At 34.6% G+C, this 24,060-nt stretch overlaps 1 protein-coding gene across 15 annotated transcripts in view; it reads left to right on the top strand.

Moving 5' to 3' along the window:
* TRDN (triadin) overlaps positions 1-18,425 on the top strand; it is a 387,419-nt gene extending 368,994 nt beyond the window's left edge. For all 15 annotated transcript variants that reach the window (XM_063096118.1, XM_063096115.1, XM_063096120.1 and 12 more), the window contains 3 exons: positions 11,850-11,891; positions 13,746-13,784; positions 15,745-18,425. In XM_063096118.1, the coding sequence (XP_062952188.1) occupies positions 11,850-11,891; positions 13,746-13,784; positions 15,745-15,884 (221 nt within the window). In that variant the 3' untranslated portion in view covers positions 15,885-18,425. The remainder of the gene's footprint in view (positions 1-11,849; positions 11,892-13,745; positions 13,785-15,744) is intronic.
* The last annotated feature ends 5,635 nt before the right edge of the window (positions 18,426-24,060 follow it).

Raw genomic sequence — 24,060 nt, 5'->3', positions numbered from 1 at the left:
GCCCAAATTGGAAATAACCCAAATGTCCTTCAACAGCTAAATGAATATATAAGCTGTCATACATCCACACAATTGAATACTCCTCAGGAATAAAAATTCTTATATTCAACAATTGTATTAATTCAAGGGTATTAAGCTCTGCGAAGCCAGTTTCAGAAGATTACACACTGTGTTTCCATGACATTCTTGAGAGACACAACTGTCCTGTTGAGGAACAGCTCAGTGGTTGCCAGGGGCAGAAGAAGAGTATCTCAATAAAGGGATAGAACAAAGGCATTTTTTGAGGTGATATGGTTTTTTGGAGTGGTGTGGTTGCAGTTATACACATTTATACATGTGTTAAAATTCATAGAACTTTGCACCACAAAGCCAATTTACTGTCTGGCCTCTTAAAAAGTAAACTGAACAACAAAAATACATACAAAAAAAAAAAAATGACAGTTTGCTTTCTGAGATTTCCTGGCTCTGTTACTTTCTCTCATTTTTCTGACCTTATCTTTCTTTGTCTCATTTGTCCCTGTCCTGCTCAACTTTTATTCTACTCTCAGCAGTTTCTTTCCATTTGTAGGGTCCAGCTCTGGAAGTGATCCCTGGCTGGTCAATTTCCCAACATCATAGGGTACCTAAGAGTTCCAGCACCTTCAGATCTCATGTTGGGCCCTTTACACTTACATGTTATTGGACTTGGCAGAGTCCCACCCAGTTTCAGCTCATGATCTGTAGTCAGCCTGGCTTATTCAGAAAATACCTATTGGCTGTTTGGAGGTTCCCTGTTCTCCAGTCTCTCAGACTCCCCTCTTTGACGCCCTCTAGTTTTTTGAGTATTCATTTGTCTCAATCCATAAGTATTTTAGGGTTTAAGTACTTTTTTTTAATCAATCTTGTCCATGGGTTTTTCTATCTACCTGTTCCGAGCATTTTTTTTTTTTTCTTAATGGGGAGATTTGGAGATTTAAATACTATATTGCTGATATCTTCTTGGAATTCCCTGAGACAATTTCATGTTCATCCCATGTTTTCTGGCATAACAAAGGATCTCAGCCTCCGCATCTTCACCTTGCTCCTTGTATACTTCGTTTCTGAGTTTGTTTTATTTTTTTATTTGTTTAAATTTAATTATTTTTATTGAAACATAATTTATAATACATGTCTGTGGGGTATAGCACTGAATATCATTTCCTGTGTATAACATGTAATGCTGAAATCAGGACAATTAGTATGTTCAGCATTACACAAATACTTGTCCTCAGTGTGGCCCTATCTTTCACGTATCAGCAGGGGTTGTTTTTCCCCTTTCCTGGGGTGGGAGGGAGGATTCTATTTGGAGATTTCCTTTACTTCCTCTGCATTCAGCACTTCAACAGAAGGTATGAATTTTTGCTGTTGTGAGTGAGCACTTTAGTGCCTGCAGTCTATCAAATTAGCCTCCAATAGTTTTGAAAATTTTATCCATTTATATCTTATTTTAACCAAGATTTTTGCCTTATTTTTGTAAATTAAAAAGCAAAATATCTGATGTCCTTGTTTCAGGCAATTGTATAAAACTAAATATGTCATTAAAAATTTGTAAAGTACTTAATCGTAGAATCCTAAGATTAATCTTTATTAGAACAAAACCATCCCCAGTTAATACATATATGTACAAATATTTGAAAAAGAAAAAATGGGCCTTCTTGTAATTTATGAGTTAAAGCTTATTTCAGGCTACATATATGTGTACATATATGCCCATACACAAATATAAATGCACACACACAAATGATTGTTTTATGACTTCTGTTTTGTTGGAGGTCACTTGCTGGAATGGAATGTCGATAAACAGTAATGTTAAGGTAGTTTTTGTTCAAAATAAATTAGCACCAAATTCATGGTAGAAATACAAACGGTATACAGTAGTGATTGATACCAGGGAAACTAGCTTTAGAGGTACTTGGTTCCAATTCAACTTAAAAACTGTATAAACTTGGGAAAATTACTTAATATATCTGTGCTTTGGCAGTCTTATTTTAAAATTTTGGATTATAAAAATATATACTTCATAGGAATTTAGGCCAATCAAATAAGATGAAATAGTTGGGTGCATGAATAAGAATTAGTGCATGAGTGATTATCAACTGGTGTCTGCAATGATGAGGATATGGTGACGACTATAACAGGACAATGGGTCACTTCTCTAGCCAGGCATGGATTTCAGTTATTAAGCTTTGGAGTCAAAATGGATAAAACTATGAAATGAAATAATAAGAAGAAAGAAAATTTCATTTGAATTTTTAAAACTCTTGCTTTTTAGATCAAGTATGATTAAATTCATAGAGATTTGTTTCAGGAGAGAAAAAAAAATGGAGCAGCTGCTTTTGGTTAAAGTCTTCTAAATAGGTACCAGCTGGTGTATTCACCACTCTGATCACCCCTTTTGCTAGAACCCTGAGAAAGTCTGTGTAAAAAGCATATTTGGTGAAATGTTTGTCATTGTTCATTATTAGTCTTTAGGTCCCAGCAATGTGGCCTCAATCGTTTATGAGTGATGTTAAGTCATTCTGACACTGCCCTCGAGACGGTCGTGTTTTATCCTCAGAGTGACAGGACAGACACTCAGAGAGGGTTGCATACGTTTATTGAACACTCTTGGCTTCACTGTCTGCTGTGTGCAAAATTCCAAATGTGAACTGTCTCTGCATACTTTATTATTCCCTGGGGTCAATTTCAAGAATTCTGTGGATATTGCTCAGTGTAGCATTTATTTTTTTTTAAATCTCATGATCATTTTAAATAATGGCACGTATAGAAGGAGCCTCTCACACCTGAGGACTAAAATAAACTGGCTGCTGACTGTCGCTTTGACCTACCTTGCATTCTCAAGATTTCTTGCGAAAATGTAAACTCCTAAAATGTAATCTTATATTAAACTATTTACAAACAATTCAGTCAGTCAATTGAGAAAGTAATTTGGAGCCTTGGGTATCTCTACAGACACAAAGTGATGCAGTGAATTTGATAAAGAGGAGGGAAGAAGAATACAAAAATCTACGCTAAGTTTCTTTCGTGTCTGTGCCTGAAGATCCCAGATGCTTACCTATGAGATTTGAAACTGCACAAATCAGAGCAGACTGCTAGTAGAGATACACATGCAGTAACTGTGCTGGTACACATCCATTCATTATTTAGGTAGTTTTTATTTATTTATCATGTTCACTAAGAGGATGCAGAGCAGACTGAACACTACAAAGAAAAAATTTTATTTTTAAAAAGGAGAAAATCAAAATTAATAGTCTATAACATTAATGTAGATTTTTTAAAATTTGCCTTCTCACCAAATTACTACCTCTTTGTGCTTCCCATAGTACCAACCCACTATCACCCTCCCATTCTCAGATGAAGAAGCTTTGCTTTTCCCAAGTTTTCTCATTCCACGTTCCTCCTTTACTCCACCCTTTCTCACCCCTCCTCATCCGTGCTCATAAATCTTCAGTTCTCACTCCAAGGGATCCTCCTCCCTCTGCTGACGAATATGTTCAGATGATTCGTTTGTATAAAATTGCCCTTGCCCTTTCTGCTTCCTAGAGCTGCTGCACTTTTGCTCTGCTTTCATTTAGAACCATGCTTCTGAAATAAATCTCCCAAGTCCTCACCACTTCTTCAGCTTTAATTCTTTAAAACATGGATATTGCCCCCCAACATCCTCCTCAAATGCCTCACTTAAAGTTCAACATGTACCTCCAAATTGCAAAGCCTAATTACCTCTTCTCCCTTCTTCCCTGTTCTTAACCTCTCCGGTGCCTTTCACATTATGGGTCCCTCACCCTTGCTGAAATGGTTCCCTCTCTTGGCTTTCATAATGTCGGACTCTTCAGTCTATTTCCTCAATTTGGGGCTTCTGCTGCTTTTCCCCAGAGGCTGAATTCTCCCATCTTCAGCTCTTTTCTACTCTTCTGCACTCGTCCTCAGTGGGGTCATCCAGCCTTGCTCTCTGCCTCTTTGCAGATAAGACCTCAAATTGTTTGGAAGCCTAACCTTTCTTCTCAGCTCTGGTTCCATGTTCTCTGCTCCCAACTTCACGCATTGTCTGCACCAGTTTACAACTGACCTTTCTAATGCACCCTTTGTCTTTCACTTATCCCTCCACCTTCTCCAAATCCCCAAAGAAAATTCCCCTATCGCCACCTGATTTCCACTCTTCAATCATTTAGACATAAAACTTCAAATACTACTTTGACTACTCACTATTCCTTTTCTCTGACCCTAATTCAGGTGTCAAGTCATGTTGGCTTTTACTATTTTCTCCTCTGAATCATTGCAGTCACTTTCCAACAGGCCCCTTTCTGATTTCTATCATTCTTCCTTTTTGTTTCTACAAACTGATTAAGTTTTCCAAAACTTCAAATTGATTAGGGCATTTATATAAGAAATATTCAGTATTTCTTTATTGCAAATTTAGAATAAGTCTTAAATTTCTTAGCCTGAAGGTCTAGAGCCTCTGTAATCCAGCCCTAAACTACATTTTAAATCTTTTTTTGTATCATCTTATACCTGTAGGTGACAACCCAATTGAATGTTCCATGTTCCTAATATTCTTGCATCCTAAACTTTGGTCCTGTCATTCTCTTTTCCTGGAATATTCTTCTTCCCTCTGAATAATCCAATTCCTTATAATCTCTCAAAGTCCATCTCCAATGAATAGCTTACATAAAAATTTCTTTGATTACATAAGAAGTGACCATTTCACCCCATTTCACCCCTGAAAACATCTCACTCTTATTTTGCCAGTCATCATATACTACCTTGTAGCCCATACTATCTTACACTTGTTTGGGCACTTGTCTATTTTCTCTATTTGATTGTAAATTACTTCTAGGTAGCATCTTATTTCCTTTTGGTTCCTTCAGGGCACATAACAAGTGCTTTGCAAGTAGAGATAAAATAGTTTAGTGGAAAGAGTAGGGTTTAGAAATTGAGGAAAATTAGCTTCATGCCTTCTTCCAACACATTTAAAAATGTGTTGCTTCAGGGAAGATCTTTTTTTAAATCCTCTGAGTCTCCAAGTTTTCTTGTAAAATGGGGATTTTCTCCATATTATATTGATAAGACAAGTAAAAACATACATGTAAAGTACCACCTAGTAGAGTACCTGGCACAGAAAAAGAGTCCACTTTAGTTCTTATTTATAATAGTCTGTTTCTGTCACCTATAACAGATTACCTAAAACTGGGTAATGTATAAAGAAATTAAATTTATTTCTTACAGCTTGTAGGCTGGGAAGTCCACAGATCAGGGGGCGCCTCTGGTGAAAGCTTTTTCCTGGTGATAACTCTATGGTGACACAGTATCACATGGTGAATGGCCTAAGCAAGAGAAAGCAGAGTTTCCCACTTGCTCTCCTTTTAAAGCCATCAGAACCACACCATTACTCCATGAATGGGTCAATCCATTCACAAGGGCATATACCTTACAATGTAATGACCTCTTCAAGACCCCACCTTTCAATTACGTAATAAGATTTCCCATCCTCTTAACAGTTAACAAACAGTTAACAGTGGGAATCAAGCTTCAATGATCTTGGTGGCATTTGTTTTTTGGGGGGGGAGGGGCATTCAATCCATAGCATTGGTGTTGCTGAAAAGTAACTATTTCTTAAATGAATAAATTACAGGAAAACCTCAAGGTAATCTTCACGTTGACTGTAAAATTAAGACTGTAATCATTTAAAATGTGTTTAAATTTTCCCTTTTTATATTATAAACGCATAGGCTACATCGCAAAATACGTGTGATGATTTACATCCTTTATATGAAGAAGAAATGAAGATTCCAACCAACTATGAAAACACTGTGAATTAATCTGCATATATATGATAGTAGTATTAAATCTATTCGTTATGCAAATGTAGGAATGATGGTTTTAAAATAGTTTAAGAAATTGATATTTGTTCCTAATACCCAAAATTTTATTTTCATTGTACATTTCACGTAAATTTAAAACTTTTCTTCTAATGCAAAGTTAGTATTAGTTAATTGGAAGATAATTGATATTATATATAATATTTTCCCCACAAAATGTATCAGGTAAGGCAGAACTACAGCCAAGCTTTTCCTCTGTAATAGTTACTACTTCGAGGAATGGAGTTTTGCTTTGTCTGTGTTCTTGCTTATATTTTGCATTGCTTTACTTATGTTTATGTGTCAGAGAAACAATGTGTGTTTCCTCTCAAGAAGTAACATGTACTTTCTTGTTTTCTAAAATACTTTGACCTGATATTGGCTTAAATGCCTAGTAAACCTACTTTTTTAAATAATAAACTTTTCTTTCAACAAGTTTATTTTTAATCATCATCATTAATATTGTTTGTAACATGTTGGCTATTTCACAAAAATAGAATTCTTTACATAGAGTAGTATTTCTCAAAGTATGGTCTGCAGATCTCTGGGGTCCTCAAGGTCCTTTTCAGGTGATCTGTGAGGTTAAAACACTTCATATTTTAATACTACATCACCATTTACCTTTTTTACTCTCATATTCTCATGAGGGTACAGTACAGTTCTCCAGAGGCTAAATTACAGATAAGGACATTATTGCTCTGACTACTAAGGAAATACGTGCTTGAGATTCTTGTCTTTAAAAAAAGTCTGTCTTAATTTCTATTATGATAATTATCAATAGATATAACCCATATAAACAAATGGAGTTCTCAGTATTCTTTTAAGACTGTAAAGAGTTTCTGTGAAGAAAAATTTGAGAATCACCGTTCTAGAGAATAAAAAAATGGCACCAAGATAAGCTTGCTTGTGGAAAATGAGAAATCTGTCACTTTTAGTGTAACATTTGTGAATTCATATTGCAAGCCCATGTAATTAAAAATACACATAATTATATAGCATACCTACTGTTCGTACTGAGGCTAGACTCCACATTTCCTTATGTCACTGGAATTCCTCTCAGCCAAATTTTAATTAGAGTCCACAATTATGCTATACAGTATATATACATTATCCTTAGTGCCAACATATTGGCTCTGTAAACCATTTCATCTTCAGCCTCACAGAGCCAAAGCAAGCTTGACTCTGTGGGGCGAAGACCTGACACCTGAGCCTTTTTAAAGATCTCACCTGCCCTGAAACTCTTTTTAACTTGTGGCTGCAGACTGGGCTTAGACATCAGCAAAAACTTTCAGGCAAAGGGTAGAGAGAATTTCTGACTCTTTCAGGGTTTTACATTTGATCACATAATAACTTTTTTAAGTATTGAAAAAGACACTTAAGTGAAATGAGGCAGATTGTGGAATTGAGACAGAGGAGAAATTCCCTCAGTTAATGAGAAGATGTAGGCATTACTTGGAAAAACACAAAATTTAGGCCTCTCTATCATGATCTTTGTTTTGTTTTATAAAGTAAAAGATATTTAAGAACCCCTGTGTCTGTAGCCCCAGTTCAATAAGTAAAGAAAGTTATACAAAACCCAGTCTTTGACATCAGTATGTTTAAAAGATTGAAATGGTGGTCACACAGAAAAGATGTCCCATCTGTTCATGACTGTTATAGTGGGAACAACTGCTTTGGATGGGGGATAGATTCACTGATGTCTGTGGTTCCTTTGGAATATAAGTTTCCATGTAAGTAAAGAATGAAGTCTGCAATTTGAAAGTCAAGCCAGTACAGTTTTATCCTTAATTGTTTGGAATATAATAGCCAAAATCAGTTATAGTGGAAAGGCAAACAGAACAGATATTATGCTTACCTCTTTGTTGTCATTGTCAAAGACAACTAAGTAGCTCTTCTATTCATCCCTTCTGAAGGAGACGAGATTGTTGGAAGTGCAGAGGGACACAGCATCCTCTTTCATTCAAAGGGGTTGGTCCCTCCTTCATCTCTGCTGTGCACAAGTGAGCTGCCCACATAATTTGAGTCTGTCAGAGATTCTTAGCAGATATGTGTTAGGCAATATACTGCATGGGTACAAGAATCAGAGAGAACTGGTTTTAGAAGTCCATCCGCAAGACGTGAGATGTCATACTGATTAACAGCACAGTCTGTGGAACCAGAATGCCTGAGTCTGCATCTTGGTTCTTTCATTTACTAGCTCTGTGACTTTGAGTCTCTCTGGCGTTCAATTGTGCCACCTGTAAAATGGGAACAGCAATATTATCTTCCTCACATATTTGCTGAGATGAAATGGGTTACTGTTTATGAAGTGTTTAGAACAATGGCTGACATGTAACAGGTCTACTGTTTGTGAAGTAAATATAAATCCTTATTCAATAAGCCCTGACACAGGCAGTTTCAGGTTCAAGTTCTGGCTCTGCCACTCACTAGTTCTGTATCCTTGGGTAGCACTTAACCCTCTCTGCTCCATCTCTACAGGGGATTCAGTATAAGGGCACCTGCCCCATAGTGTTGTTGTCAGGATTCAATATGCTAACACGTGTGAAATAACTTAACAGGGATCAGCAAGTGGTAAGTGTTAAGAAATATTAACTATTATTGCCATCATTAAAAGTGATGATTTCACATATCACCCAGTTTTGCCCATTACTCAATACACATCACTTCTGAATGTTCCCATACATCTTGCTTTCTCAGTCTTACTGCTAACATTTGCAACTGCATGACCAGCACACCACCACAATCCAACTCACAGAAAACTTAACTTTTCATAATCCCCAGCTACTCAGTGCCTCCTTGGGATTTCCTTGTGCCTGAAGGTGGCACCACTATCTTCCTCCAAACTCAATAATGCATTGTAATATCACTTATTATATTAATCTCTTGCACTTACCTTTAATTAATTGCATTTTACTCACCCTGCAAAGCCTTATTTATATTGAACTCCTTCAATGACTCCTAGTTGCAGAAACCATTGTTTCTATGTTGACTATTAAAATACTTTCTCAATTTTTCTCTGAATCCATTCTCTCATGTTCTATTCTCATTTATTTTTACAAAGTACATCTAAGATATTATTTCTCTCTTGAGTAACCGTCACCAACTATGAAATTCAGTTGAGACTACCCAGCCCGATGTTTAAGACATTCCAATGGTAATCTTATTCAGTGTTGCTGGAACATTCTCTGTGCTTCCCAAATATCCTCTGTTTTTTGCTGACTCTAGTCTTTCTCCATATTGTTGCCTTTATTTTAAACTTGCTATCTCATGTCAAAATATTATAAGAGCTATTTCAAATTTGACTTCCTTCATAAAACATATTCTTGACTCGCCCTCCTGAAAAAGCAGGTCACTCTTTAAAATCCACTGGCACATTTTGATACTTCTTTCACTGTAGTGATTATACCTTTTCAGAGTTAAGAATTTGTTTTATCAAAACTACCACTCACTCAATCAATATGCCAGTTGTAAAAGTAAATGGACTGTAAGTACCTTATTCCTTTTTTGAATTCTGAACAGTGGCAATTGAAGTGAATTATTCCTAGTTCAGTAAATTTTTGTTGCTAAGTCGCTTACACAGAGATTGCATTTCTATAGCGACTCTCCTAGGCTTGCAGTTTACCTTCTTGTGTTTCTGTCCTCCTTCCAGTTAGCCTGAGCGATTGACATGTGACTCAGTTCTTGCAAGCTTTTATTACATAGCCAGTTAGTTGATGCTGGGTTAGAATACAGAATTTGAAGACACTAAGATTTTCATTCTACTCATATATATTTCTCCAGGGATATGTCATAGTTTTGAGTGTTCTGTTACCTTGTGGACAAGGGCCTTGCCTCATTTCATTTTTATACAGATCTTCCATAGAAATTAGCGGACTCTTAGTACACAATTAAGATATTATTTGATTCATTAAGAACTCTGACATCATTTTTAACTATAGATATTAAGTTATTTCAAAACATCATGTAACCATTAATATGATTCTTTTCCTTTATTTATTGCTTTTGATTAGGCAGTTTATGACCATTGTCATTTCATCCTGTATTTAATTAAGCCTGTATTTACATATTGAAAACTGATCATATAGAAATTTTAATAATCCACTGTAAATAAAAGCTAGTAATTTTGTTCTTTTACCCATTTTTTTCTTTTACATAATAACATTTCTCCATAAAGGTCACATTTCTTTCCTGTTAGAGAAAATGTGCATCCTGACTTATTTTACTTCTTTTCTATTTATTGGTGAATAGCTGGTATGCAAAATCTAAATAAGTAATACAAAACTGACCCTCATTCAGATAATTACAAGAGCTAAAATTTTGGAATAAAAATTAAAAGATCATTTGATTATATTGTGTTAGAAATATCTCTGACTTAAAATTACTTCCACGTTATTCCAGTATGTGCCTGTAAGTTGAATGCACAAAAGCCCAAGCAATTTACATGATACAACTTAAGAATAATTATATATGAGTATGGAGCTATAGTTCCAGTTTGGTGTTGTTTTTGCCCGAGTTTTATTGATAAATTGACAAATAAAAATTGTATGTATTTAAGGTATTCAGTGTGATGTTTTGAAATACACATACACTGTGAAAAGATTACCAAAATCAAGCTAATTAACATATGCTTCACCTCACATAGTTACCAGTTTTGTGTGAGTGTGGTGAGAATGCTTAAGATCTACTCTCATAGAAAATTTCGAGCATGCAATGTACTTGATATACACTCGGATATATACCCAGAAGTGGGATTGCTGGATCATATGGTAGTGCTATTTTTAATTTTTTGAGAAACCTCCATACTGCTTTCAGCAATGGCTGTAGTAATTTACATTCCCACCAACGGTGTACAAGGGTTCCCCTTTTTCCCAGTCCTCACCAACACTTGCCATTTGACTTTTTGATGAGACATCCTAAAAGATGTGAGATGATACCTCAGTGTTGTTTTTATTTCACTTCCATGATAATTAGTAATACTGGGTCACTTTCATGTACATGTTTTGCCACTTGTATGTGTTCTTTGGAAAAGTGTCTATTCAGATCCTTTGCCCCTTTTTTACTTGGGTTGTTTACTGCTATTGAGTTGTATGAATTTCAATATATAATAATATTTTGGATATTAGCTCCCTACTGGATATATGGTTTGCAAATATTTTCTCCAGTTCTATACATTGTCTTTTCATTTTGTTGATTGTTTCCTTTGCTGTGCAGAAACTTCTTAGTCTGGTATAATCCCACTTTTTTATTTTTGCTTTTGTTGCCTGTGCTGTTGGTGTTATATTTGTAAAATCATTGCCAAAACCAATGTCAAGGAGCTTTTTCCCTTTGTTGTCTTGTAGAAGTTTTATGGCTTCAGGGCTTACTTTAAGTGTTTTAATCCACCTTGTGTTGATTTTTGTGAGGTGGAAAATAAAGATCGAATTTTGTTTTCTTGCATGTAGATATCCAGTTTTCCCAGCACCATTTAGTGAAGAGATTATCTTTTCTCCATTGTGTATTCTTGGTACCTTTGTCAAAGATAAATTGATCCGTGTATACGTATAGGTATACTTCTGGGCTTTTTAGTATTGTGAGGAAAGCTAAAATCTTCTCATCTACCTGCTAATTATGTGGGTGGATATTTTCTTCTTCATCTAGCCTGTGTGTGTGAATCTATTTATCTCAAATTCCAAGACTGATTATGGTTTTTGGAAGGAGATTCAGGTGTCAGAGTAGGAGGGACACATTTTGGGGTGAGAGAGATCACTGCAAGCTGCTGACCGCAACAGAGCACAGCATCCATGCCTTCACATCCTCTCTCCAAGTCAGAGAAGTGCCTTTTCTGTCAGAAAGTTCTTGTTTATGGAGACACTAGATGTTGAGTTTATAGTCACAAGGGATCTTTTAACTCTTAGTAATCCTTTAAATACAATATTTCCTCTTTGAGAAAACTGGTAAATAGACTGTGATTTTATGTGTCCTTTTTCTACACCCTAGAAGAAGAGTCTGAAGATGTACCATCTACGAAGAAAGCTAAAGGTGAGTTTGCTGTCTTTGATTCATTTGCAAGTTTCTCTCAAGGCTGTAAAGTTTAGTCTGTCTTTTTTTATTTCACTGTTGTTGATCTAGTCCTCAACTTTTCCAGGCAATGTTTATATGGTAGATTTATTTTTTTAAAACAAAAAGCATTTTTACATTATCTAGAAAATATGTAGCTTTTCACATATTGATGACACTAGTTGGGCATTGATTTATTTACAAGTAATTATCAGATGCATTTATTGGCCAATCTGCAGGAGCAATGCTTCAAAATTATCATTTCATCAAGGATTAAGGATGTCATGTTCTTATTGAGAAAAAATGAGATGTTACCTCATTTTGAAAAAATGAGATCGTCACAGCACTATCATAGGGAAAGAAAGAAGGAAGGGAGATAAAAAGAAAAGAGGGAAGGAAGGAAGGGAAGGGAAGAGAATCGAAGGCAAGGAAAAGAAAATGAAGACAGGACTCAGCCGCCCAAAATGAAGGATAGACACTTAGAAAAACCTGCTACCTCCAGATGTGTGGTCTTGATCAAGTCTTTCCAGAACAAAATTTCTTCATATGTAAGATGAGAATTTGAACTAACTCTGGATTTTAAAAATTTTTTTGTTTCGTTTTGTTTTGTTTTCTGAAGGATTCCAGGCTTCCTAGTTTGGATTTGGTATAATATAAGTATTTTCTATTCCACTTCCAAACTTGTCTGCAGACAAAAAGAATTTGCTTAAGGGTTGTTCTGGCCATCAGTGTATAAGTTCTGTGACAGTGCCCAAAATTAACTAACCACGTGGAACACAGTGCTTTGAGAAAAGACTCAAGAGAATGGGTACCTAAGTCCTGTGCAATAAAAGTTGAGATTTATACTTGCATTATCATATTATCAATTGCTTTTCTGATAACCGAATTTTTAGATTTTTAAAATAATTGAATCATTAATAATAGTAACCCTTAATATGTTTTTGACTGCTAGACCAGTGCTTAGAAAACTTTGATGCATTTACAGATAACCTGTAGGTCTTGTTAAAATGAAATGTCTGTGTTGAAACCTAATGATGGTAAAACTACTGACACATAGATCACACTTTGAGGGGGAAGGCTGTAGAAACCATTGAAAAATTTGATAAAATCTATAAACCTAACTCTCTATGCAACACACACACACACATACACTTTTTCTTATCATTTCAGGGTTTTACAGAAAAACCCCAAAAGTCCATTCATGCACACCGGTTAAGAATTTATACTCTGAAAAAAGGGACTCAGATGGATGACTGAAATTATCGATCACTAAATAAACACATGGTGTATATCACTAAAGCCAAAAAAAAAAAAAGTCTTTGAGTCATATGTGAAAAGAAAAGGGTACAGGGTACTGATCTACTGCTATTCTTCCTTGGCAAGGATGATCACTAAAAACATATGTCTCTCACAAATCAGAAATCGTTTTGATTAAAATGTTTATCTCATAGCCAGATCCCACCCTCACCATATTTCACTATCTTGTAACTCTGAGCATCAAAGACCACTTTTCAAGAAAGAAATGTATTTCAGCTAGTCCTAATTTGTCAACATCTAAAACATCTGGGCCAATTTTCCTAATTAAACAATTGCCTGTAGCATACAATCTTCTTTCATTGGCTCCTCTTCTATCTCTGGCTCTTGCCTGTTAAATTTTATAGTGAAAGTCTGAATAGAATTTGAAAACAAATGTACTAGAGTGTACTATAAGGAGGGTAAGAAACTCCTGTTTCTTTCATATTGTGCTCTTGGTTTAGACATTCTTAGTTCCAGACATATTTATGTAATAGCCATAAGTGTATAAGTTACTTACTTTCATTTGTTTGTATCCATTAGAAGAAACTGAAGATGTATCTTCCACAAAGAAGCAAAAAAGTAAGTTTATAATTAGATTCAAACTATTACATCATCCTATATTAAGCATGCTACATATAAATTTCAACTGTGTTAAGAATCTCAGTTTTAGAAGAAAAAGATTTTTGGCATAACCAAGAAAAATAACATTAAAGTGGGCCCTTTATATTTCAAAGAGAATTTTGTTACTTCTTCTGACAGGCAAGAGGCACACAGAGGAATTACTAGTAATGGCTCAAGTGGCATTTATCACAAACCATTGTACACAGTTCTGACCCTGAGTAGCCTAGCTAATCTATGCTTAAATGTGTGCTACTGTGTTCTTTATAATAGGGCAGCTGAAGAGATATACTAATCTTTTTTATATCAAGTAGAAAAATGTAGAAATAGGTTTTAGCAATTCAGGTGCTTGAAAACTCACTTCTAGATTCAAGTTTCTTTTTGATTTTTCTGAATATATGTTAGGCTCTTAATATCCAATCTTTGGGATCATTTATTTTAGAATACAATCAGTATCCATACACAATTCTAAAATTCAGTGTCCAAGATTTGCATTATTCTAGTACTTCCAAATTAGACATATTTGTTCAGATGGTAAAGAAATAAATTTTGGATCCATGTATGCATTAAATAAAATCATTGCTTGATAGACTAAAGGAAACAATTTCTGAAATAGGAAAATTTTGTTCAACACAATGCTTTTAAGGTAAAGAGCTAGACACTTACCTGGGGAAATTATGTCACTGGGTTGTGCAATATTTCTTACATTTCTGCAGGAAATTACTAAAATATCCTTTATAATAGCAAATTCCTCCTACTCTGTATTAATAGTTGATTCATTGATCAAATATTGAGTGCTTGCTATGTTCCAAATACTGCCTTAGATACTGCAACTACTGCAGCAGATAAGAGAGATACTCAGTATAACCTTTTATATAATCAGGTTCTGAGAAATATAGGGAAATAAGCAGTCTTATGATACTTTAGGTGTTATTGTAAAGTTCATAAGAGAAAGAATTATAAATCAATTTCAGCATGCTTCTGATTTATACAGCAGCATTTTCCCAATTGTTAACTTACTGATTATAATTTGTGGCTATGTCACATGAACACTTGAAATCTCTTATTTCATAAATAAATATTAAAACATAGTAAGATGGATGAATTGTATCAATGCCAATTTCCTGGTTGGAATACTGTACTATAGTTTTACAAGATATTACCATTGGGGGGAAACTGGGTGAAGGTACATGGGATCTCTCTGTATTACTTCTTACAATTGCATGTAAAGCTACTATTATCTCAAGATAAAAATTTTAATTAAAAATAAATAAATAAAACATCATTTAATATTTTTTAGTAAAAAGGTATCAGATATTTTATGTTCAGCTGGGAGATTTATTGCATCAAAACATACATAAGAGGCTCATGAATGTCAGGCTATAGAACAACCTTACAGGAAGATGAAAATAGTTCTATAGCTTATATTCATAAGCCTTTCATGTAAGCTCTAAAATTTGCAGCCATAATGAAATTTTCATTAATAGCTATTCAACATTAATTAAATAAAGGTGTTGGAACAGCACCCACACCTGATAAGTTTCCACTGGAAGGAAGCCTGTCATTGATGGGCTCTACTACTGTTAGCACTGATGCTACCATTCCTCCTGATGCAGGCTGGGCCTTATTGCCATCCTTCTCTGCAGCCTGTCCAACAGCTAAGGTAGCAGGAAGACTTTAAGTACTTCGTATATGTTAACTCATTTAATTTTTACAACATTTCTGTGAGGTTCCTGTTGTGTTGGTGTTATACATGAAGAATCCAAGACACAGTGAAGTTTAGTAAGTTGTCAGCTGCGGAGACTATCTGACTGCAGAATCTGTGACCATAGCTGCTGCACTATACTGCCTCACTGTGCTTTAACTCTGTTCCTGCTCACATTCTGCTTGTTTTAACAAATCATCATGCTCTATTCCATAGGTCCCATCAGTTTCTTCCAATGTGTCTACTTGGATGGATACAATGGCTATGGGTTTCAGTTTCCTGTCACTCCCGCAAACCGCCCTGGAGAGAGCTCTGGCCAGCCAAATTCTCCAGGACAGAAGCAACAAGGACAATAGATACACGTGCATGACCCTTACAGGTGCTTTAAGATTATGGAAATGGAATATTCTGTTTTGTCCACAGTGGCACAGGCAATTGAAGTCATGCAATACATAGAATTTATTTGAAAACATTTTAGTCTTCTGCCTGGAGTAGAGAGAAAGGGTGGGCAAAGGGATTGAATGATAAACAGGCATAGTGAAGGGTCTAATGCTCAAGAATCTGTGTTTGTTGCTATGGGAGGGGGGAGCTTGTATTTTTTTATTTCTACTCACTATAAGATTCTACACAAATTAATTTAAAAATTACTTGATAATGGTCTTTTAAACATAATTGACACAATTACAAAATAAAATTCCTGGCTCCAGTAATATATTCATTTTTAAATGATAACATAAACTACGCTCTTAAGTGTAAAGGGTACAGGAACTTATATGAAAGTGTCTCTTTTGGGTCATGTGGGTATCTAAACTCAATTAACCCAATAAGTTGATGCTTAATACTTTCACTTTTTTATGCTTATTTCTATTTTAATTGTGACTATCCTCTAAGAATGGGTAACAATTGCACCAATGAGTGCTATAAGTTCCTTGTGATACTCTCTTAGAGTTCAAAATATCTCTGAACTTTAGACATGATAAGACGGAGAATAAATGTTTGATGAATCTTATCTCTAAGATTTGTCTTGAATTACAATTAGGGCATTAACTCCAATGGAAATAAACTATCAAATTAGGCAGGTGTGGTGAATCATTTGTTTAAAACATAAGCAAATAAGATGTGGAATTTTCAGAGTTTTCCAGACTGTGCCCTAATGCAAATGTTACCTGGTTAAAATTTTAGTTCAATCATCAAATTTGGGTGACAGATGCAAGAATATTTTTGTTTCACTTTAATACATTCTTTATTTGAAGTTAAATATGGTTTCTTTCTCAAAATGTAAAACTATGAATGCCATCAAAGTTTAAGGAAGACATTTTAACCATCAGTGCCTTCATTAGATGTCTTACCTGATTTTTAGGTAATTGGCAATCAGTGGCAATGAAATGAATGACAATTTTCAACCTACTTGGTGATGACACACCACTGGGAATGACTATTATGGTTTTTGTCATCTTCCTAGTGATATAAATACTCATGTTCTTTACCACATTTTTCTATCAACTTTAAAAGTCATGCCTCTGTGACCTTTATTATGTTTACAGTTGCAACTGAACTTATGACAAATTAACTCAGGAAATAAATTGAGTTATTCTTTCTAGCATTATAAATATTTTCAGCTCTGAGAGAGCCAGAGCCAATACTAGCCAAGTGATTTATTTTCAAGGACTGCAACTAACTATGGTTCTTTAGGTCCAAGATATAGAACAGTTTTACTAAAAATCATTAGGCTAAGGCATCAGCGATACACACACTATTAACAATGGATTTTCAGTGATTTGTGGAAGAAGTTGGTCTCGGCCAGATACCGTTGAACCTGACTCATTCCACAAAAGTCAGTGTCACAATGAACCAGATTAATAACACAGTTTATGGAGGCTGGGAGTGGGGGCAACCTGGAAGTGTGTAATTTCAGGACTGACCAGATGATACTGTCTTGCCCCTTCATGTAGCAGTGTAAACTTGTGGGTGGGACAGTGGATGAAGTAGGTTGCTCAACCACTCCTCCAGCCTGTTCAGTTTAATGAGTAAGTGAATAGAGAGCAAATATAATAGTTATTTTAGATTTCATAGAACAGAATGTTTTATCCATTGATTTTTTCATTCAATGACTATTTATTGAGCACTTACTCTTTCAAGGACACTATGTTAGGCACTGGAGTGTAGAAGAAAAATACAGTGCTGAATTCTATTCCCAGTGCTATCCTGACACAGTATGTGACCTTGGAAAGCTTACTAAACATTCTATGTTGGTTTTTCCATGTGTAAAATAAGGATATCAAGACAAACAGTCTAATATCTTATAGAAGTACTGTGGAGACTAATAAAATATGTTAATTTAGATATGACATTGAAATACATTTCGGAAATAATACTTTTGGATATGGCACTAATTTTCCCTCTGAGTGCTTTTCTATTTTATATTGTTGTTTCTCTCACTCTAATTATAAAAACTATTTGATAAAAAGTAAAACATGACCTAGCTTTATTGTAATTAGAATTTAGACAAAACAACTACAATGTAAACAATATTACTAATAACTGTTAAGTTTTATCTGCTTAAAGTTACAATGATGATAGCACTTTAAAAATATTATCTAAACTTATCTGTTTGTATGTTTCCATCATATAAAATACTTCTAGCCCTTTCAAGTTTGATGCCTTACATTTTAAAGTGAAAAGAGAAATGGTTGATTGAGTCTTTGTCTTTAATAGTTCATTCATAATTCATGTAATATTGGCCATGAATATATAAGCATTTAATAATTGTTTTAGTTCTCTATTTTGTCTAATTGGTATAAGCTACCTTCCCTACCCCCCTACTCCTCTCCACCTTTTAATAGTTGAAGATCTTAATAGTTGAAGTTCTGTAGAAAATAAAAATTGATTTTACCCAAGGTTTTGATTTATGTTTACTTTTCTTAAAGCCTGATAAATCATCATTCAAACGGGGCAAGGGTTTTGGGAATAAACCCCATAAGGGGTTTATTGTATGTTGACTCATTCTGGTAGATCCTTGTCAAGATTCCTTGCAGAAATATTTCAGAAACTGATACTATGTATTTAGCGACCCGGTTTATTTCCTTGAGTAATTTTGCTGGGGGGACGGGGAGAAAGCAAAGAGAATAACAAATATTGCTGGTAGAAAACTCAAAAGCTATCTAGTACAACTGGCACACACAGAAAATAAAACAAAAAAATCACTGATTGCTTCAAAGCCGGGCCTAGAATGTTGGTGAGCTAACTCCCAAATGACCTTGCTACTTCTTGTACTCACTTGGGTTGACATACCAGGGGTGCATTGCTAATTAGTAGCAGAACTAGATTGAGGACTACAATCTTTTTTGTAATACTGTGCATATCCTCCATATGCTGTCTTCACCATCACAGAAGTTTCCCTTTGTTATTTGCAAACTCATTAAGACATTGAAAACTCAGTACAACTTCCCAGAAACCAGCCTCCTTGCAACAGTCTTTGCCCTACTCCTTTCAGGTTTTCGTTAGTGCTACCCCGTACCTTTTCCCCTCATTAATCATATATGTCCATAAAACATTTAGATATTCTTGTAGATGCTTTCCCTTGTGTATAAAATAAGGAGATTTATTTTCCCAAATTATTTAACCATAAAAAACTATTAATCATCAAAAACCCCCAAATATTTGCCCCAAATAAAAAGGAAGCAAAAATAACCATCTTTAAATTAATTATGTCTCCTCCAAAGACACAGGTTAACAAAATAAGAAAAACAAATGGTTATAAAACACATTTGAAAGGAAATGCTCAGACTAAATGATGAAGTGAGTTATTGCACATTCATATTTCAGAGTCGTAACAATTCCAATAAGAAGCACATGTTCCAAATTGGGGATAGCTAGGAAGGAAATTCTTGGTTTCTTGTATAACAATATTTAGCTCCAGGTCATGTGCCCTCATTAATGTCATCAATTCCCTTATGGATGCTCCTTGTTGAACTATTAGCATCAACCGACTGCTTGTATCAAGTCATTGGTGCTATTTAACTTTTTTACCCACCACGCTTCATGACTCTGAGTAGATCTGCCAGGCCAGATATGTTTCTAGAGCAAAGGTGTTGTGCTGCGGTAAAGAGCCTCTCAAAGCCAAGATCAGACTCTAGTTCTAGTTCTAAATAACTCTGGTATTTATCTTCTCTGCCCTTTGGTTCTTTATCTCTAAATGAAAATAAAAGTTCCTACTGCACTAAGACATTCATCTTTGTTGAGGAAAGTTATGGGAAAGTACCTTGTAAAGCAATGTTATTGTTAAGACTATTCAAATTCCCTTCCAGTTTTGTTATTAAATGATCCAAAGATGCCCTGCACTGAAGATCTAGTGTTGCCAAGTGTCAGGAGCCAAAGCAGCAAGTGAAAGTCAGAATTACATGAGCCAACACAAAAATGGGAACATTGCCACTGGCAAAAATGATTTTGTTTTTAAAAAACAAATCCACAAAATGTTTTGTGTCATTTTCATGGAGTTACTATAAATCAATGACAGCAGAATATCCTTCAACCCACTGAATCAGAGTACATGGAGCTCGTAAAATGTTTGTGGAAAAGTAGTATTCTGAATGAGAAACTGAGATGGAACAGTGACTCATGTACCCCAAGACACTGCCATAGAATTGAACACTCATTGAAAGGTCTGAAGGTGTCATTGAAGATAGTGTTAAAATAAATACTAACTGTAGCACCTCAAAACATTAAAGCATTTAGTGCATGTCATTTGCTTAGGAAAGAAGCATCTCTTGTTCTCTCTCTCTCTCTCTCTCTCTCACACACACACACACACACCCACACACACACACACACACACGCAAACACATACAACTCAATGAGAAACTTTCTGTGTATATTTAATGAGAACATGAACACAGATGAAATGATCTGAATGGAAGGTGCATTTTTTACAAAAGAAGAAATGCTTTATGTACAAAGATATAACTCTGAATTACAGTAATTTTAAAGAACAGTGTAGCAATCAAATAATTTTCATCTTCTCCTCTCCTTCCTAAAGCTAAGCACATTTATAGAGCCGTTTGTATCTGTTTCATGCAAATACAAATTAAAACCAATATATATTCTTATTTTTTACTATGCTTACACAAATGTTACATATTATAAGCATCATTCCCTACCTTCATTTCTTAACTATGTATCCTGCATTGTTTGTTTATACCAGTATATGCAGATTACCTTATTAATATAGATAGACATAGATATAGATAGATAGATCTGACAGTACAGAGCACAGCTCAAGTGCAGAGCTATACGCATCTGTGAAATCAACACCTACATCAAAATATGGAACATTAACAGCGCCACGGAAGCCTCACTTATGTCCCACCCAGGAAATACCCCCTGAGTAATCACTATTCTGATTTCTGTCATCAAAGAATTGTTTTGATTGTTTTGACCTTCAAATAAATGAAATAGTAAATTGCATAGTTTTTGTGCCCAGTTTCTTTTCTCAACATTACACATGTGAAACATTCCTTTTGTTGGCTAAATGTAATTTATTCTTTTCTATTGTCTTATGGTATTCATGTATGTTAATACCAAAAAATTTATTTATGCATTCTATTATGTGTAGGAATTTGGGCTGTCTCCACTTTTGTCTATTAAAAACAGCACTGCTTTAAACATTCTTGTTAGTGTCTTTTACTTCATATATGTGTGCATGGGAGGGCATTATCCATTAGAATAGAATTGCTGGCTTGTAGAATATAAGGATGTTCATCTTTAGTTGATAATAGCAAACAATTTTCTAACTAGTTGTACCGATTTACATTCCCATTAACACAATATAAATGTTTCAGTTGCTCCAGATCTTTGTCAACACTTGCTATTATCAGTTTTGTTAATTTTAACATCTGGTGGGTATGGGTATGATGTTGACATCACTGTTCTTGTAAATTAGATTTACCGGATAACTAATGATGTTGAAAATCTTGTATTATGTTTATGTTTATCAGTCATTTGTATATCCTCTTTTAAGTAGAGCCTGATTAAGCTTTCTGGACTTTTGTTAATTGGATTTTTGTCTTTTTTAAAAATACAGGAATTCTTTATTTTGCTTATAAATCTTTAACTGGCTATGTGTATTAGAAATGTATTCTCTCTGCATTCTTTCTTAGTTTTCACCTTCTTAATCTTCATACAAATTAAAAATTTTAAAATAGTCAAATTTATTAATCCTTTCCTTTATGAATTGTGCTTATTAAGCCCAATTAAATTTTTTTTTACTTATGCTAACACCCTGAAGATGTTTTCCTCTACGAACCTTTTACATTTAGATTTATAATCACATGGAATTTATTTTAGTATAATGTAAGGTAGAAGCCAAAGCTTATTTTTTCTATATGATATATAGATAATCTAGCACCATTTACTGAAAAGGAAATCCCTTCTGTACTATATTATAGGAGTTTCTTCTTTGTAAAGAGAGAAACGTACATGTGTGAGTCTGCTTCTGAATTATCTATTCAGTTCCATTGGTATGCTTGCCTATCCAAGACCACACAGTCTAATTATGGTAGCATTATACTGTGTTGATAACAGTACTGGTACTAATCCCAATTTGTTTTCTTCTTCTTAATGATCTTCACTGTTCTTCTCTTTTTAATATTCTCTATTTGACATTGTTTTTTATTTTGTTGATTTCTATTCTTATATTTAGAAAAATAAACTTTTGTTTAATTTGTGGTTTCTCCTGACTTCCTAAATTAAATGACTACACATTTTTACCCTTAATTTTTTTAAAATATATACCTAAAGGGTGTGTATGTGTATGTATAATATTTATAATATAAAATATTTATATTTCACTCCAAGGACTGCTTTAGCATCCAATAAATTTTATGTCAAATTTCATTATCATTAAGTTAAAAATATTTTCTTACTTCCATTGTGATTTTTCTTGACTCCACAGTTTATATAAAGCATATTGCTTAATTACAAACAATTATGGGTCTTCTAGCTTTTTTTCTCTTTGATTTCTAGCTTAATTCCACTGTGTGATTTCAATCCTTTGAAAATCCTTTGAAGTATGTTGAAGCATTCTTTATGGCCTAGAATAGGATTAATTTAAAAATAGTTGCTGTTTACTCCCTAGCTGATTAATAAAATATCTGTATTCTAAGGGGTCTATTTCCATTGTCTGGCTTTTTTTTTTTTTTTTTTTTTCCTCCCTTTATTTGGTCCTACTTCTTACATTATCTTTTTTTGAAACCAGAAAATTGGTAGAATTTCTGGCTGTAGAGGATTTAATTTTCTTTGGGCAGGCAATACACCCTGAGCAGATTACCTTGATACATTTACGATTCCAGCTGTGGTAGGGTTGGTTTATTTCCCAGCCTTAATAGCAATTCTCCTAGCATATTCCCTTTCTATGTTTGCAGTGAATGCCTGGGTTGTTGACCAGGTCACCTCCATTCTGATGGGGACTGAACTTCATTCTGTATTATCGCAGATTGCTAAAACTTGAGCTCAAATCTTGTCAAATCCTTCCCAGGTACAAAAGAGAGGTGGATATGGAGAGTCCCAGTGTATTTCTCTTTTTCTCTAGGATTTTGACCCTTTGATTCTCGGCTGTTGTACCTGCTTTTTGATTCCTTTGAACAGTTTGTTTTTTCAACTAGCTTTTTTAGCTCTCAGAAAGAGGATTAGTTTGATAAAATTCCTGCCGCCTGGTTGTAAGCAAAAACTGTCCTCATATATGCTTTTTTTACATTTGTGTAGTATTTCAATGTGTGGATGGACCATCATTTCTTACTAGTTCCCAGTTATACAAACACTTAGTTTATTTCCAATTATTTTGCTATTATTAAAAATGTTGCAGTGAATAACCTTGGACACACTATATTGCAAATATACAGATATGAGGGTACTTAAAAAAGTTCACAGAAAGATTCGTTTTTAATTCTGTTTTTTCACAAATGTTTTAACGTACCCTTGTCTGTGTGTGTGTGTGTGTGTGTGTACACACATATGAGGACAAATTTATTGAAGAGACATTTCTGATTTAAAAATACATGCATTTGTAATTTTGTAAGGTGGTGATTGTTTCCCAACAATGTGGATCTCAGTTACTGCTCCCTCTGAGGGCTCAGAGTTGCTCACAGCAGTGAACATTCTGCAAGAGGCTTTCTCTTTTTCGGAATGAATGTTCGCTGTTGGATTTTGAAATCTGCTTATGTTAGGTCCCTCTATATTCTGTAATTTTCAGCACTGTTTGCAACTGCAGGTTTTATTGGTCTCAGTTATTTTGACTGCACTTATTATAGTTTTCATTGTTTTTAAGTTTTGCTAAAGATACATGCTCTGGGATTTTTTCTTTGTTTATTTATTTTGTTTTCTTTATTGTTCCACGTAGTTTCTGGGAGTGTCAAGATCTGGAATTCAGCAGCTGCCTGGTTTCCATTAGAAAGAGACAACATTCACTTTAAAAAAATTAAATATTTTAATAACTGAAAAATGAATTGAGAGTTATAAATGGCAGTACTTCATTGCTAA

This window comes from Cynocephalus volans, chromosome 5, assembly GCF_027409185.1.
Source record: "Cynocephalus volans isolate mCynVol1 chromosome 5, mCynVol1.pri, whole genome shotgun sequence".
Classification (NCBI taxonomy): Eukaryota; Metazoa; Chordata; class Mammalia; order Dermoptera; family Cynocephalidae; genus Cynocephalus; species Cynocephalus volans.
This window is presented reverse-complemented; position numbering and strand designations above follow the sequence as displayed.